This window comes from Arvicanthis niloticus, chromosome 4, assembly GCF_011762505.2.
Source record: "Arvicanthis niloticus isolate mArvNil1 chromosome 4, mArvNil1.pat.X, whole genome shotgun sequence".
NCBI lineage: Eukaryota > Metazoa > Chordata > Mammalia > Rodentia > Muridae > Arvicanthis > Arvicanthis niloticus.
In genome coordinates this window covers 34844648-34861031 of record NC_047661.1, presented here as the reverse complement: position 1 = coordinate 34861031, position 16384 = coordinate 34844648, and the positions used below count along the sequence as shown (strand labels likewise).

General features: G+C 41.1%; 1 protein-coding gene across 5 annotated transcripts in view; it reads left to right on the top strand.

Annotated features, from left to right (window-relative positions):
* Elf2 (E74 like ETS transcription factor 2) overlaps positions 1-16384 on the top strand; it is an 85375-nt gene that overhangs the window by 32381 nt on the left and 36610 nt on the right. For 3 of the 5 annotated variants that reach the window (XM_034500111.2, XM_034500109.2, XM_076932356.1), the window contains exon 4: positions 391-556. In XM_034500111.2, the coding sequence (XP_034356002.1) occupies positions 391-556 (166 nt within the window). Of the gene's footprint in view, positions 1-390; positions 557-8469; positions 8573-16384 lie in introns of all 5 variants that reach the window. The other 2 variants (XM_034500116.2, XM_034500115.2) reach the window with 1 other exon arrangement.

Genomic DNA, 16384 nt, shown 5'->3' with positions numbered 1-16384 from the left:
CTTTTTGTTTGTTGCAGTATCTATGGTCCTTAGTGTAAAACTTAAAATGAAATCTCTGACCTTTGTTTTAGTGAGCTTTCACAAAAAAAATGAAGTATGCATGCTTTGAATTTGTTTCTTAACCTACGACCCCTGATTATCTGTCTCTTAAGACTTTAGAAGACGATCACAGCCAGCCTCTCCATTTCTTTGTTTTATACATCCATATACATCCATACACACACACACACACACACACACACACACACACACACACACACACACACACACACACACACAGCACATGAAAGACACTGTGTGGACCGAATGACATTGTGTGAATCCAATTCAGAACTAAACCCAGAATTGTCCAACAAAAAACTTGATTGTTCTTTCACTTTGCTCTTGTAGGGAGGCGACACTGTCCCTGAATATCCAGCAGTGATTGTGGAGCCAGTCCCCAGTGCGAGGTTAGAGCAGGGCTACGCTGCCCAGGTGCTGGTGTATGACGACGAGACTTACATGATGCAGGATGTGGCGGAAGAACAAGAAGTTGAGACGGAGAACTCAGAAACAGGTAGACGTCGCAGAGTCTTTGTTACCATAGCTCTTACACTTTAACAAGTTAGCTATTTTATGTGTAAAGATGTTTTGCCTGCATGTGTGTCTGTACTGTGTGTGCTGCAGTGCCCACGGCAGCTAAAAGAGGGTGTCGGATCCCCTGGACCAAGTTAAAAGATGGTTGTGAACCACCATGTGGGTGCTGGAAACCCAACCCAGGTCCTTTTGGAAGAGCAGCCAGCATTCTTAACTGCTGAGCCATCTCTCCAGCCCCTAAGTTGTTTTATAAGTTTCAGTATTACTATTTATTGTTGAGGAATCTTTTACTGAAGAACCAGTTTTAAAATGCCACTTAGCATAGAGTGGATATTGGTGTAAAAATATTTGTTTCAAGAGAGTTTACATAAGTGTAATAGAGGTCTATGTTACAATTCTTCACTATACAACAGCCTTAAATTGCTTTATTTTTCTGTAACTATAGATACTTGCTAGTTATTATTTACTTATAAAAATCAGTAGGTTAGTATACAAGAATGCTATTTTCTAATTAAAAAAAATGAGGATAGTATTCTCTCTAACTGGTTTAGCCCTTCTTTGAATCAGCACTACTGGAGCAGCCCCGTTTTTTGAAGCATCTTTGCCTGTCGGATTCCTCTTCTTTTTTTCTCTTCTTAGACATCCTGGTGTTTCCTTTAGTGTGTATTTTGTCATCTGTGTGTGCATTTAGGAATTAGTTCATGTAATTCTTCGGGCAATCTTTTTGGTTTTGCTATGACCATGAAGAAAAATTTCCCTAAATCATTTTAGTGACTTACATAGTAGTAAACAAAAAATCATAATCTGGTAATGTTTTGGCAAAATTCTTACAGGTTTGCAATCCTAGTGAAATTAATTAATTCCTTCCTTCCTTCTTTCCTTCCTTCCTTCTTTCCTTCCTTCCTTCCTTCCTTCCTTCCTTCCTTCCTTCCTTCCTTCCTTCTTTCCTTCTTTCTTCCTTTCATGTGTGTAGTTCAGAAGCCAGCTTGTGGGGAATCAGTTCTGTTTTCCTTCGGTCATGTGAGTCTCATGGAAGTCAGTAGTTCATTAGTGCTTTTACACATTGAGACTTCTAATGGACTGGAAAATTCTTATATATTTAGATGTATTTTTACAAATGTAGCAAACTCTCCCAGTTGCTTTTCAGTGTCTGACATCTTTTGGTTCCGAGGACCCCAGTGGAGTGGTGTCCTCTTAAATTCTGCTAGCTGTTAGTCTCAAGTTGTTCTCCAGTTTCATTCTTTTATTGAACTTAGAGATTAGGAGCTCTTGTTCTTCCAAGCAAGGATGATGTGCCAGCAAAACTCCGGGGAAGTGCAGACTGGTTCATCTGATGACAGGGAGCCAAGCACTTCCTAAAGACTTGATGATGTGTGTGGAGTGATGCCTTGCTCGAGGGGATGACACCTTTTTTTTTTTTTTTTTTTTTTTTTTAAAGCGTTTTCCAGGCTGAAGGGAGAAGTGTTGGTCCAAGGATGTCTTTTCTTCTTTAAAAAAATTAAGTCTTTATTACTATGTGTATTAATTTTATGTGTAGGCTGTTTTGCCTGCAGAAGCTAGAAGTGGGCATTGGATGCCCTGGAACTGATGGATGCCCACATTACAGATGGTTGTGAGCTGGTATGTGAGTGTTGGGACTTGAACCTGGGTCTTCTGGAGGAACAGGAAGCACATTAAGTCATCTGTCTAGACCCGAGTTTTCCCTCAAACGATTGATTTTTGTATCAAGTTGAAAACTTGAAAAAATGCAAACAACCATATAGGATTTGCACACGTAGTGGCATCAGGGCTCTCAGTGTCTACGATGGCAGAGCAGCTTGACAAATGTCACTGTGTGATTGATAATTAATTCTTCATTAATTTAAATTCATTCAGTTAAAATAATTTTGAATAAGAAATGAATGTAACCCAGTTAAGGAGTCCTGAGGGTGATGATTCCATTCAGAGGACAGAGATGCTAATGGCTGTGATGTTGAATTGGAGGCTGGGAGGCGGGCCGGGTGTGGTGCACGTGTGTAACCGGACTACTCCAGAGGCTGCCACGCTAGGGGCTGCAGATTAAAGGTCAGTCTGGGCTTAGGATGCCAGGCATGGAGAAAAACCAGTTGCTCTTGCAATTATTTTTGACAAGTTGTATTTTAATATTTAATACTATCTTATTTTGAGGGTCTCCCTGGCACCCTCCCCAGGCCTTGAACTTGGTACAGGTGTGTTGCTTCTGTCTCCTGAGAGCTGGGATGACCCACATGCTCCACTCTATCCTGCATGCTCTCAATACTATTCTTTAGATCGATTTTTTTTAAACAGTAGAAGGAAATGCTAGTCCAGTCACTTATATTACTCTAAAATGGTAAAGGTTCTTCAGAACATCACTTTACATGTTCATTTGCTTTAAATTTTTTTCTTAAATTTTTATTTATGTGAGTACGCTGTCGCTGTCTTCAGACACACCAGAAGAGGGCCTCAGATCCCATTACAGATGGTTGTGAGCCACCATGTGGTTGCTGGGAATTGAACTCAGGACCTGAGTGGAAGAGCAGTCAGTGCTCTTAACCACTGAGCCACCTCTCCAGCCCTCATTTGCTTTCTTGATCATGAGTTTTAATGACTTTACAAAGATTAGTGACCGTAGGTTATTTTTGTTTTATGCACCCACCATGTTCCCCCAAATAGTGTTTTTTTTTAAAATTAGAGAATCTGAGCTTGAGTTTTTTTTTTTTTTTTTTTTTTAAAAAGAACCCCACACTTTAAGTGGATTGTACTTCTTCCAGAGCATGGACAGGAGGGTAAGGGTCGCCATGGCTTAGCTGAGTCTGTTTCCATTTGCTGTGGATTAGGATGGGAGGGTTATTTCTTGTAGTATTAAAAGTTTGTAACTGAAATTCTAAACGTAGATATTTGAAAAGAAACCAACTGAAAGGAAATGGAAAGGAACGCAAGGTCTCCGTGTTTCTGTGTGACTTGAGGGAATTAAGACTATAGAATAAGAGCCACTGAGTTGGCTTTGTGGGCACTGGGGCTTGTCAAGCCTGGCACTCTGATCCCAGAACCTGTGGTGAGTTGGAAGGAAAGGCCTGGCTCCACACAGTTGTTCTCTGACCTCCAGATGTGCACCACGGCACAGGAGAATATGCAAACACACATCATGATCACATACAAGTTAAAAAAAAATATATAGAATAGGATTTCCTTGTACAAGTTTTGGAAATATTTTCTAGACTTCTTTTAAACTATAATTCATTCATTCTCTTGTCTCTCCATCTCTGTCTCTCTCCCTCTGTCTCTGTCTGTCTCTGTGAGTGTGTGTGTGTGTTTTGAGACAGAATCTCTTTATGTAGTCCTGGCTGTCTTAGAAGACCACCTGGCCTCCAGGTCACAGAGATCCTCCTGCCTCTGCCTCCTGAGTCTCGGGATTAAAGTGTGCCACTACACCTGGATTATGATTCATATTTTATCAGCCTAAAATCATAGTTAATTGAACTTGTTCTTTCAGGTCTGGTGGTCACATTGAAGTTTTTCTTTTATTCCTCTATACCCTTACATGTCTGTGCCAGAAACACTGTCCTCACTGTTAAGCAGGTTGGAGTGGGTAGGTTCATGGCCCTTCATTATTTTGTATGTAACAGGACTCTCCTTTTGATCATAATTTTGGTCTATTTTGCTTATCTTTCCATTTTAGAAATCTCCATTCTTCTCTCTGAGCTTAGTGGTGATACTAATATCCTCTTAAATGTTGTAGGGAAAACTGAGAACTGTAAAACTTCTAGCAGAGGTGTATTCATCTCATTTGATCACAAGCGCCTGTGAGGATGCTAAAGATTAGTAATGACAGAGTCTTTGGGAGCAGCAGTAGGCTGTGGGGGGTGGGCTTGTCTGGGGCTGGGCTTGTCCGGGGAAGGCCTTGAAATAATTCTCAGGACCATTCACTTTCGTAGCATGGTCTGCTGACAGGTGGGCATGATGATGAGAGGGAGGCGCTTATTGGATTCTCTACAGAGACTTTTAATGTTTACCTGAAAATATATAGATATGAAGTAAGTTTTATTGACAAGAGTTAGAAATTAAGCAGATGAAGCAGCTGCCAGCTCTTTTACAGGCTCTTGGGGAGGAAGCACTACCATGGACCTCACATCTCTGGATATAGGACGGATTCTGAATATATGCTGGGTGTAGCCTGGTGGCAAAGTGTTTATCTATTGTGCGCAAGGCCTGTTCAGTCTCAAATACCATATGTAAATAAACAAGTACCATTTGGATAGGATGTCGGGGAAGAGGCAGGAAAGCCGGCTGTTGTGACTTGAAAGGTGACTTGAGTAATTAAGTAGTGGCCATAGGAACAGTGGGCTCCATATACTCATCCCAGTCAAATGTAACCTGATCCCAGACAAGGGAGGGGCGGGCATACTCACAACAACAAGAGATGGTGACATCCTGGAGAGATGAAGGAAAGATGGTTTTAAGAAGCAGATGATCTTATCATCAGGTTTGATTTTGAGTTGAGGTAAAGTATCTAAGAAGAAATATGTAGGTATTTACAGATGTACACAGGAGTACCAAAATTTCATCACAAAGAAAATGGCTAACTTAAGGGAAGTCTTAGTAAAAGAAAGCGTAGTATGGAAGAGGGGGAGGGGGCAGTGCTCAGTGCGCTACAGTGGAACTGTTTCTGTTCTTGGCTCCAGGGCTCAGGGGAGGGCCAAGCTAGACAACTAACTCAAATGTGGAGGAGTCACCTTGGCAAAAGCTGGGACCTTGGTGAAGGATGCACCCGGTCGCATGTCAGTGCCACAGTGCTGAGGGGCCAGGTTATATCTCCTAGTCTACTCTCCCCTTTTCTAGTCCCTGCCCAGTCTCTCCACCGAACAAGCCCAGTCTGAAGCTGTGTCAGCCCCATTGATGCAGCTGCTCTCCTGGAGTGGGAAAGAGCTAGGGCGGATGGAAGCTGCCTAGTGTAACTGCTGCCCAGTGACCAAAGGATAGAGACAGACTTGGGAGTCATCTTCACTGAAGCCTGTTAGACCGAGGGAAAAGGCATTGCAGAATGTCCCCGTGGGCATGGATAAGAAAATGACATACAGGGCTGGAGAGATGACTCAGTGGTTAAGAGCACTGACTGCTCTCATAAAGATTCTGAGTTCAATTCCCAGAAACCATATGGTGGCTCACAACTGTCTGTAATGGGATCTGATGCCCTCTTTTGTTATGTCTGAAGACAGCAGCAATGTACTCTTGCTACATAAAAAAATAAAAAAAGCTTTAAAAAAAAAAAAGAAAAAATGACATACAATTAAATAATTACTTTTAGAAATGTTTGTAATTTGAAAAGCGTGAAGAATTCTAAAAGCAAATACGAGAGAGCATCCTGGGTGACGGGGTCGAAGTATCTTTCTTTGGCAGGAAGGAGTACTTGCCTACCTCTGCCTTCAGTCTTCCTCTATACCACTCACTTGGCAATGTTTAAACTTTTCAGAGTGTTTCACTGTTATAAAATAGGAATTTAAGACTGTAAGGACCTCATGAAAGAAATGCTTACAGGACTATTCTTGAACAAGTCTTCCTTTGACTTCATTAGCAGCTTTTTTTATGTCTCCAAGTTTGACAGGTCTACAGTGTATTCAGTCAGAACATTTAACTTTGCTTACATCTGTTGTATTTCCTTTCATTTCCACATTTAAAAAGAAAAGGAAAAAGAAAAAGAAAAAAAAACCCAAAGAAACACATACTTCAGCAAGCATTTTTCCTTGTCATTCTTCCTTGGCTTACTGCGCTTGTCAGTCAGCCTACAGCTCACTGCGCTTGTCAGTCAGCCTACAGCTCACTGTGCTTGTCAGTCAGCCTACAACTCACTGTACTTGTCAGTCAGCCTACAGCTCATTGCACTTGTCAGTCAGCCTACAGCTCACTGCGTTTCTTAGTCAGCCTACAGCTCACTGCGCTTGTCAGTCAGCCTACAGCTCACTGCACTTGTCAGTCAGCCTACAGCTCACTGCGCTTGTCAGTCAGCCTACAGCTCACTGCACTTGTCAGTCAGCCTGCAACTCACTGCATTGGACAGCCATCCAACTACAGCTCACTTTGCTTGTCAGCCACTGTACTGCTCTTTGTTTGCTAGATTTCAAAGGCCAGTCTTCTGCCAAGCTCAGTGGCCTTCAAGTCATCCAGAAGTGCATCCTTTGTGGAAACTCTACTCTCCCTGCTCTCTTCCTTCCTGCCTTTCACAAGGACTTTTTCAAAACATACAGAGTTTCCACTTCTGTTTCCTCACCTGTAATGTCCTTAGCACTCTCTGTTCTAGGCCCATGTACCTGAGACTTTGCATAGTTAATATTTTCTACATCACACTCTTCTGACCTTCCATTATGCTACCCGGATTCAGTTGCTTTCTTATGTTCTTGTATGTGAAGGTAAAAGTAACCTTGAAATTGTGTGTGGTGGGTTTTTCTGTGTGTCTGTTGGGTTTTGTGTGTGCGTGTGTTGAACATGTGAAAGATAGTCAGAAAATACAAAGCACTATAGTTTGTAGTATCTTAGTGAAGAACCATTTTATGGCCAGGTGTGATGAAACTTGCCTGCAGTCTCAGGACATGGGAAGCTGAGGCAGGAGGATGGTGACTGAGTCCAGCCTGGACTACATGGAGCCAGACCCAGTTTCAGACAAGTAAATGAAGGAAAGAAAGAAAAAGGGGAAATTTATATATGTGTGTGTGTGTATATATATATATATATATATATATATATATATATATACACACACACACACACACACACACACATATAAATAATTTTATATATAGTCTTCATTATTTCTTTGTTGAATGACCTAATTTTGAAAGTCATCCAAAAATACCTGAACATAATCATATATATGTACCATTGATTTTCAATAATTTTTGATCATACCTAAGTTTGATTTTTTTTTTTTTACAGTAAGAGCAATGGAAAAATTAGGAAATATTACAAAGAATAAACTGAAAGTAATCACTATCAGTGAGACACACTGCTACTTTTAAAGCTCTAAATAATACAATTTTAGTATTGGCATGGATTAATCTTTTAAAAATTAACATTATTATTTGATATGTCTTATGCTGCCCAGGTTGGCTCCAAACCATGGCACCCGGCAGTCCTGCCCCAGCTTCCCATGCAGCTTGAACACTTGCCTGTGCTGCCGTGCTCAGCAGAGTGCTGCTGTTTGAAGTTGTCGTGTTATTTTCTTCTAGTTATTCTTTGAATGCATCACGAGTAGATATGTTAATCTTCAGTCTCTTTAAGGCTCCTGCATCTCTCCTTTGAGTAGTCATGGAGAGACTTTGCTTTGTATTCAGCCACCAAGGCATAAAAAGTTATCCTCGTACTTAATTACCAAGAAGCTTTAAAAAATCTGTTTTTATGGGCTGGCATGATGGCTCAGTGGGTAAAGGTGCTTGCCACCACAAGCCTGACGACCTGAGTTTGATCCCTGGGACCCACATGGTGGAGTGAAAGAATAGACCCTTGAAGGTTAACAATCTGACTTCCATAGCTTGTCCTGACATACACATGCCCACTCACAAATGTACAACAAATATATTTAAAACAGTTTTAGTGAGCAACAAAAAAACTATATTTAAAGGTTAGTTGAAATTTAGAAGAATAAGATTTTTTTAATGTAATTTAATGAGAAAGCAATGGTTACTTTTTAATAAATGAAAGTAAAGGTTTATAAGCACAGTTTGAAAAAATAAGGTCAGATTTCTTTATTGAACTATCAGAAGCCGGATTTCTGTCTTGAGGACTCTTATGATGAGTCTGACTCTATGATGAGCTGTGATAACTTCCGTATTTGTTATACCATCAGAAATCCTCCCTGTGGCACAAAAGGACTCTTTTAATTAGAAAATATTGTTGCCACAGGGAGGTAGAAGATCGACTTGAGAAACTGGGGACCTGGAAAGGAGCCCCAGTCCTAGGATCACCTGAAGGTGAGACAGATTGAGCCAGGAGGAAGACAATGCTGGTAGGTTGGCTTTTAATTTATTAAGAATGTTTACGGTGTTATATTTTATTACAGTTGTTTCATCTACTTTATCATATTTGTGTTTAAAGAATGACAAAAATTCCTCTTTAAGAAGAAATAATAAAGTAGTATTTTTTCATCTGCGCAGTTTCCTTTCCCACATTGTTCCTCACCTTGCCCTGTAACTAACCCTGTGGTAAGTTCCAGGATGGTCTGAGGCCTTGAAGCTGCATTCAAGAAAGACCTCTTCTCTTGCAGTTGTTGTTTGCATATTCTTCCAATACAGACAGTTTCTAAGTCCTTTAAAATGTTTTCTTTCAATTGTCTGTTTTCTTGGGGTTGGTAAAACATAAATCTCAAGGTACTGAGTTTTCTTTCTGGAACTAACTGTATAATATTACTGTGACTAAAGTTATCTAGAAAGCATTATTGGAGAAAAGCTTTAATATTTTAATATCTATGTTTCATTTAGTCTAAGAGGCCATCAGTAGTTAAAAACCATTACTTTTATACCAGTAGAGGAAGAAGGTGCTTCCAGTTTACTACACACAGTAAGAGACTATCTAAGGCACATCCCAATTCAGAGATTCCACAGTGTGAATACCTGCATCACAGAATTAGTGAAATACGATATTTTATAATTATGAATCTTCTCCAAATATCCAATTTCCATTTACTTGGAATTAGACATTAAAATGTCTAGTTTGTGATAAATGGGGATGAGCCACAGTATAGAAGGCTGCAGTGTGGAGGGCTGCTGTGTAGAGAGGGCTGCTGTGTGGAGAGGGCTGCAGTGTGGAGGGCTGCTGTGTAGAGAGGGCTGCAGTGTGGAGAGGACTGCAGTGTGGAGAGGACTGCAGTGTGGAGAGGGCTGCAGTGTGGAGAGGGCTGCAGTGTAGAGAGGGCTGTTGTGTGGAGAGGGCTGCAGCGTGGAGAGGGCTGCAGCGTGGAGAGGGCTGCAGCGTGGAGAGGGCTGCAGCGTGGAGAGGGCTGCAGCGTGGAGAGGGCTGCAGCGTGGAGAGGGCTGCAGCGTGGAGAGGGCTGCAGTGTGGAGAGGACTGCAGTGGAGAGTCCTTATGTGTGCTTACTTAGCTTTCAAACTCCTTCACTGCCTCTCAAGACAAGATTCTAAAACCCCAAACATTTGTTAAGTGTGATGGCTCACACCTGCACTACCAGCACTTGTGAGGTTGAGGCAGGAGGATCATTAGTTAAAGGTCATCATAAAAGTTTTTCTACCAATTGATAAGCAAAAATAAAACTGAACCATTTAAAGTACTATTTATATAAACATCAGTGTTTTAGTTGTGGGTTTGTTTGTATGTGTTTTTTTTTTTTTTTTTTTTTTTTGTTGTTGTTGTTGTTGTTTTTTCCCTATGTAGCCTTGGCTGTCCTGGATCTCAGAGCAGGTTGGCCTCAAACTCAGAGATCCATCTGTCTCTGCCTCACATGTGCTGGGAGCAAAGGTGTATGCCATTACTGCCCCTCAACATGTGTTTTATATAGAGAAAATGAAGAATATGTTAAAAATAGGTCACTAGGAAGGATTTTTTGTTGTTTGTTTTAGAAACTATAATATTAGTTCTTTTGTACTGAAGATTTTCTTTCTTCCTTTCTTTCTCTCTCCTTCCTTCCTTCCTTCCTTCCTTCCTTCCTTCCTTCCTTCCTTCCTTCCTTCCTTCCTTCCTTCTTCAGTTTTTGAAAGAAGAAACACTAACACTGGGTGGTGGTGGCATCCACCTTTTATCTCAGCACTCACCAAGTAGAGGCAGGGCAGATCTCTGTGAGTTTGAGACCAACTTGGTCTACAGAGCAAGTTCTAGGACAACCAAGGCTACACAGAGAAACGTTGTTTTGAAACCAAAAAAAGAAAGAAAAAGTAAAAACAAAGAAAGAAAAAGAAAGACAGACAGACAGACAGACAGACAGACAGACTAGTTTAAGGAGGGGCTGGAGAAGTGGCTCATGAAACAAAAAACCCACAATAGAGAATCTGTCTTGAAAACAACATGGAAGATGAAGACCAACACCTGAAGTTGTCTTCTGACTCCACACACCGTGTGGTACACATGCACACATGTGAATGTGCACACATACATTCATTACATACATCATACACATACAGACACTTACACATCATACACAGACACAAAACAGAGTGCTCATGAAGACAAAACTATTAAACATTTCACATTTTTCTAGATAACAGTGTATCTGTTACAAATATTTCTAATTAATTGAGGAGAGGCTTTAATAGAATGATCTACACTCTAAAAATTATTGCCTACTTTTTGGAGTTCACAACAGGATGCTATGTGACACAAGCACTGTGGGCAGGAGATGAAGAAGAATAACGATGAAACATGTTTGGTTCTGTGACGAGAAGATAAAGTCTGCTTTTTCATGAACATCCCTAGCACAAACCAGTTTTATTAACTGTGGTCCCTAATGGGACCTAATGGGGCCCCCGTCTCGTCTCTTTTATCTTTTCTCTGACCAGCTCACGGCTTTACAGGCCTTGCTGAGGAAGGAAGGTTGCAGTGTCCTAGGTTATAACTAAGAATGTTTTACCAAACATACTTGTAGGCAGGGCCAGGCATCCGTTTAGGGAATCTGTCTGCACTCCCTGAGGGCCTGCTGTGTGCCAGGTCAGAGCTGGCTTTTCATGTGGCAGACAAGAACCTTTGCTCTCAGTAGGCCTTCAGCTTTGTAGAAAAAGATGAAACAAGTTTAACGCCATATATGGCAATAGAGAACATGGGAGTCCCACAGAGATCAGAGAATGCCTCTCCAAGAAAGCTATTTGTGAAAGGTTTGGAGTAATCATCCAGGTAGAAATGGAAAGGACTAGAACGAGGCTTCTCTGAGTTGCCAAAGGAGATTCAGTGTGGGGAGAAAGGGGAGTAAAATGCTTTTGAAGCTTTGGGAAGTAAAGAACCATCTGTAAGTTTTAAGATAATTAAAACAATATATTTCGTTGTTTCCAAAATGTTGAGTACTATAAATGAAAAGAGAGTCAGACAAAGAAACACCTTCCACCTTCCACTCTGGGTTGAGGTAAAAGTTGTAGCAATTAAGATACATAGTTGGATAGGCATCCTTTCCTTAGGAGTGAAGAAGCTGGGCACCGAGTACAGTGCTCATGCAGAAGAGGAGGCGTCATTGGCCCTCACTGTCCTCCATGTGCATGCTGAGTGTGGATGACACACAGCATCTGCCTGATTGAGTACCATTCTGTTTGCTGAATTGAAGGGATTATGGAGAAACATTATTTTAATCGTTTGGGCTAGGAAGCCCGAGTTAATGTTTTTCTTTTGGTTCTGATTATCTATACATGAAAGTTATCTGGGGACGCTTTCCTTGCTTTTCACCACTTTATACTCTCCATGTACTTGTTTACATTTTCACAGGCATCACGGAGAGTCAGGGAACGGGGCCGTATGTCCTATATGCTACAAGCATAATTATATATGAAAAGGTTATGCTTACAATAAAATATGTAAAAATGTTTATGACGGATTTTTGTTTTGCTTTGTTTTGTTTTGTTTTTTGGGGAGACAGGGTTTCTCTGTGTAGTCTTGGCTGTCCTAGAACTAGCTCTGTAGACCAGGCTGGCCTCAAACTCACAGAGATTAGCCTGCCTCTGCTTCCTGAGTGCTGGGATTAAAGGTGTGTGCCACCACTGCCTGGCATATGGTGGAATTAAAGAAAAAGTAGCATACAAAATTTAAAACGTAAACAAAAATATTATCAAGTGCCAGTTGAGTTGTTACGGGTATTGTAAACCTTGACACCGGTGTAAGCTAACCACCCAGCTGGTGCATTCTCCTGATTACTTTTGCACCGTGGGTCCCATAGTAACTGTGGGGTGGAGTCACTGCTGCACTTGTGGGAGATCCTACATGGTTTTTTTAGTTGCCAAAAAGAAGTGAGCTTTTATTTCTTACTAAATTACTTGTAATTGCTTACAAGGATGGGGAAAAAGTGATTTAGCACAGTAACCATATATGCATCAGCTTAAAGTAACCGATAAGAAGGCTGCCAAGCAATGTGCCTGTGTGGTAAAAACAGTGCTTGCTAAAAAATACAAGAAGCTGCATGAGACACCTGATATCATTCACTCAGGTAATGTAACGGTGGTACATGTAGTGTCCCACTTGTCATTTTTATAGGGATATCATTCATATTATATATAATATGTATATATATATATATATATATATATATATATATGATAAAAATGATAACTTGAAGCAGGGCAGTACCAAAATGAACAGGGACTTGTGACATATATCCTGTTTAAAGTAATTATAGAAGTGTGAGCTAGCATGCCTGCATGTGTATTTGTTCTTTCTCCTGACTAGGATACTGTTCTATGAAAATGAAGGGCCAGTTGTCATTGTATTCAGGCTTAACTGCATGTTAACTTTCTTTGTTAGCATATGCAGATGTTCGTGGCATCTACCTTACATATGTCTGTCTTTGCTCATAACAGATACTGGGCTACACATGCCGTGTGAGGCCCTATTTGGGACTAAAGTTAGGACTTAAGTATGTTCTTGGTTGATGGTTAAAAGGTTCATTTTATTTTGGCACCTGAAGAAGTAGTTTTACTGACTGGGGTAGCTTTTTCTTCCATTATTAAAGTGGTATTTCTCTGGCTGTAAGTTTGTTCTTAGTAGTTGAAGTGGCTGGTGCAAACAGTGCTCACTAGAAAGAATAGCAGCACTGGAGGCAGATGTAGCTCGGTGGTAGTGTGGTAGTGTGCGTGGTAGTGTGGTAGTGTGCGTGCCTGCACACGCGAGACTTGTTTGGGATGCTCACTGTGGAGCTGTGAATTACAGTGACTTCAGTAAGCTCATACATTGGAATACTTGGCACCCAGTTGGTGATACTGCTTGGGAAGGATTAGAAGGTGTGGCTTTGTTGGAGAAGGAGTGTCATTGGGGGTGCTTTGAGGTTTCAGACAACTCTAGCCATTCTGAATCTCTCTCTGCTATGTGGTTCTGTCTGATGTGAGTGCCCAGCTGTTTCAGGGCCAGGCCTGCTGCCGTGCTCCCCACTGTGATGGTCATAGACTCTAACCTCTGAAACTATACGATGTTGTTTTGGTCAGTGTCTTATCACAGCAACAGGAAATGACTAAGGCACTCCCTTTAAGTGCAGGCAGGTACCAGCACCCCACACAAGATGTTTCCCATTAAGCTTTTCTTTGAATAAAGACAAATTGCCGTGATTCATTCGTTTTCAGTCATTGCATCTATGTTATTGAAACAGCTGTGAGGACTGGGACATGAAGCATGCTTCATGCTTGCTGCCTGATTGGCCCTGTTATGTCTGTTAATGTGTTTGGAAGAATGAGTGTGACTATTCCGTCCTACTCACTCGTGAGTTTTCGGGGATCTTCTTTAAGCAAGCAGTTATGAGTTCCATGGGCTCTCACGGTGTGAAGACATTCACCTGTTTAAGAAAGCCAAGCTTGTTTTCAGATCAGTGTCCATTTTGTCCTCTCTGTGTTTGCTGCACCTCCTCTCTCTCTCACCCTGTCCTGGCATTTGGGGGTATGCTTATTAGTTACTCTTTAGAATTCTGTGAACGGTTTTTGTTTGTATGTATGTATGTATGTATGTATGTATGTATGTGTGTGTATGTGTGTGTATGTATGTATATGTATGTATGTATGTATGCATGAATGTATGTGTGTATGTATGTAAGGACCTTGACTACCTGTCTCAGTTTGGCCTGGAACTCACTATGGGCCTCAAACTCCTGGGTAGGCTCTGTTTTACTGCTGTTGTTACAAAGTAGCGCTCACTGTAACTTCCACTTCAGGATATCTATAACAAATGTAGCATAGTGTGAAAATACGCATTTATTATTGCTCAGAAAGTCACACATGGACAAGCTGGATGTCATGGTACACACCTTTAGTCCCAGCATTTGGGAGGTAGAGGCCGGTGTATCTCTGAGTTCGAGGTCAGCCTGGTCGACAGAGTGAGTTCAAGGACCGGTCAGAACTACATAGGGAAACCCTGTTTTGAAAGCAAAAAATATAACAATAAAAGACATGTTGAACTTCATTTAGAAGCCAGTGGAGTATTGTTCTTAATTCTCATCCATGTGTTTATTCATTTATTTTTTAAATCTATTTATGGGAGTGCTTATGCCCCCATCATGGTGCATGTGTGGAGGGTAGAGGACTATCTTTCCACTGTGTAAATCTGGGAGATGAAACTCTGGTTCTCAGACTTTGTCTTAAGTGCCTCTATCTACCAAGCTGTCTTGCTGGCCGGGTTTGTTATTTTAACTGCCTCTTCCTCTATATCAGACGTTCTCAACCTGTAGGTTTCCACCAGTTCACTGAGGTTGCCTAAGAGCATAGTAAAGCAGATACTTACGTTATGATTCATAACAGTAGTAGCAAAATTATAGTTGTGAATTATGCCTGTAGCGTCACCACAACATGAGGGACTGATTAAAGGGTTGAAGCATTAGGAAGAGGCGCTGTATTCTACTGTGTATCTCATCTTTTCTCTACTAAGTAGAGGTCTGGCAGTCATTTAAAATATGTCCTGTAGGTGCTGGAGAGATGGCTTAGCAGTGTTGACCATACCCTTCCAAAGGATCCGTGTTGGATTTCCAGCACCCACATGGTAGCTAACAGCCATCTGTAACTTCAGCTTCAGGAGATCCAATGTGGTCTTCTGCCTCACGAACAGCACGCATTGAATGTGGTGAACAGACACACATGCAGGCAGAATACCCATACACATAGAATAATCATTAAAAATATGTCATAGGCATAAAATAAACATTAAAATGTGATATGTACTAAGTTAATTGTGTCGTATATTAATTATACATTAAATGCATCTTTATGATGCTTGATCCAGGTTTTTTTTTTTTGACACACACACACATACTCTCTCTCTCTCTCTCTCTCTCTCTCTCTCTCTCTCTCTCTCTCTCTCAGTGTGGTTTGCCAAACAGGACAACTTGTAGGCTCCAGTTCTTTCTTTCTACCATGCAGGCTCCAGGGTGGAGCTCAGGCTTGGTGGTCTGCACCTTTAACCCCTGCCTAAACCATTCTTCTGCCCTCTTCTTTCATTTAAAAACCTTTTTTATTTTTTATTTTTTGGTTTTTCGAGACAGGGTTTCTCTGTGTAGCCCTGGCTGTCCTGGAGCTCACTCTGTAGTTCAGGCTGGCCTCGAACTCAGAAATCCACCTGCCTCTGCCTCCCAAGTGCTGGGATTAAAGGTGTGCGCCACCACCGCCTGGCATTTAAAAACCCTTTATTACTGTTGTGTGTCTGTGATATGTATGTGAGCACACATGTGCCATAAAGCGAGTGTGGAGGTCAGAGGGTGGTAAAAGTACTTGCCACACTTGTATGGCAAGTACTTTTAACCATTTGACCATCTTTCCAGCCTCCATCTACCTCCCTCCCTCCCTCTGCAGCACTTGGCATTGCACTGTCTCAGGCATTTAAGCAAGTGTTCTGCACTAAAGTTACAACACCCAGCTCCCAGCTCTGCTTTAAGTGGTGAAAAAAACCCACCTCTCAAATGCATTGTGCTAGTTTTTCACGTTAATTAGTTTCATTGAATCTTATATTGATTTGGTTTTTTTCCCCCTATCTGTATGACAGAACATCTCTTTTGAAAAACATTGCTTTTCAAATCTGAGCATATATTAGAATTATTTGAAGGGTTTGTAAAATTACAGACTGCTGGGATAGAATTTTTTGTTTTTCAAGATGGGTTCTTGTTATGTTTGTTACTTAGGCTGGCTTCTAACTTGTAAGATCAAAT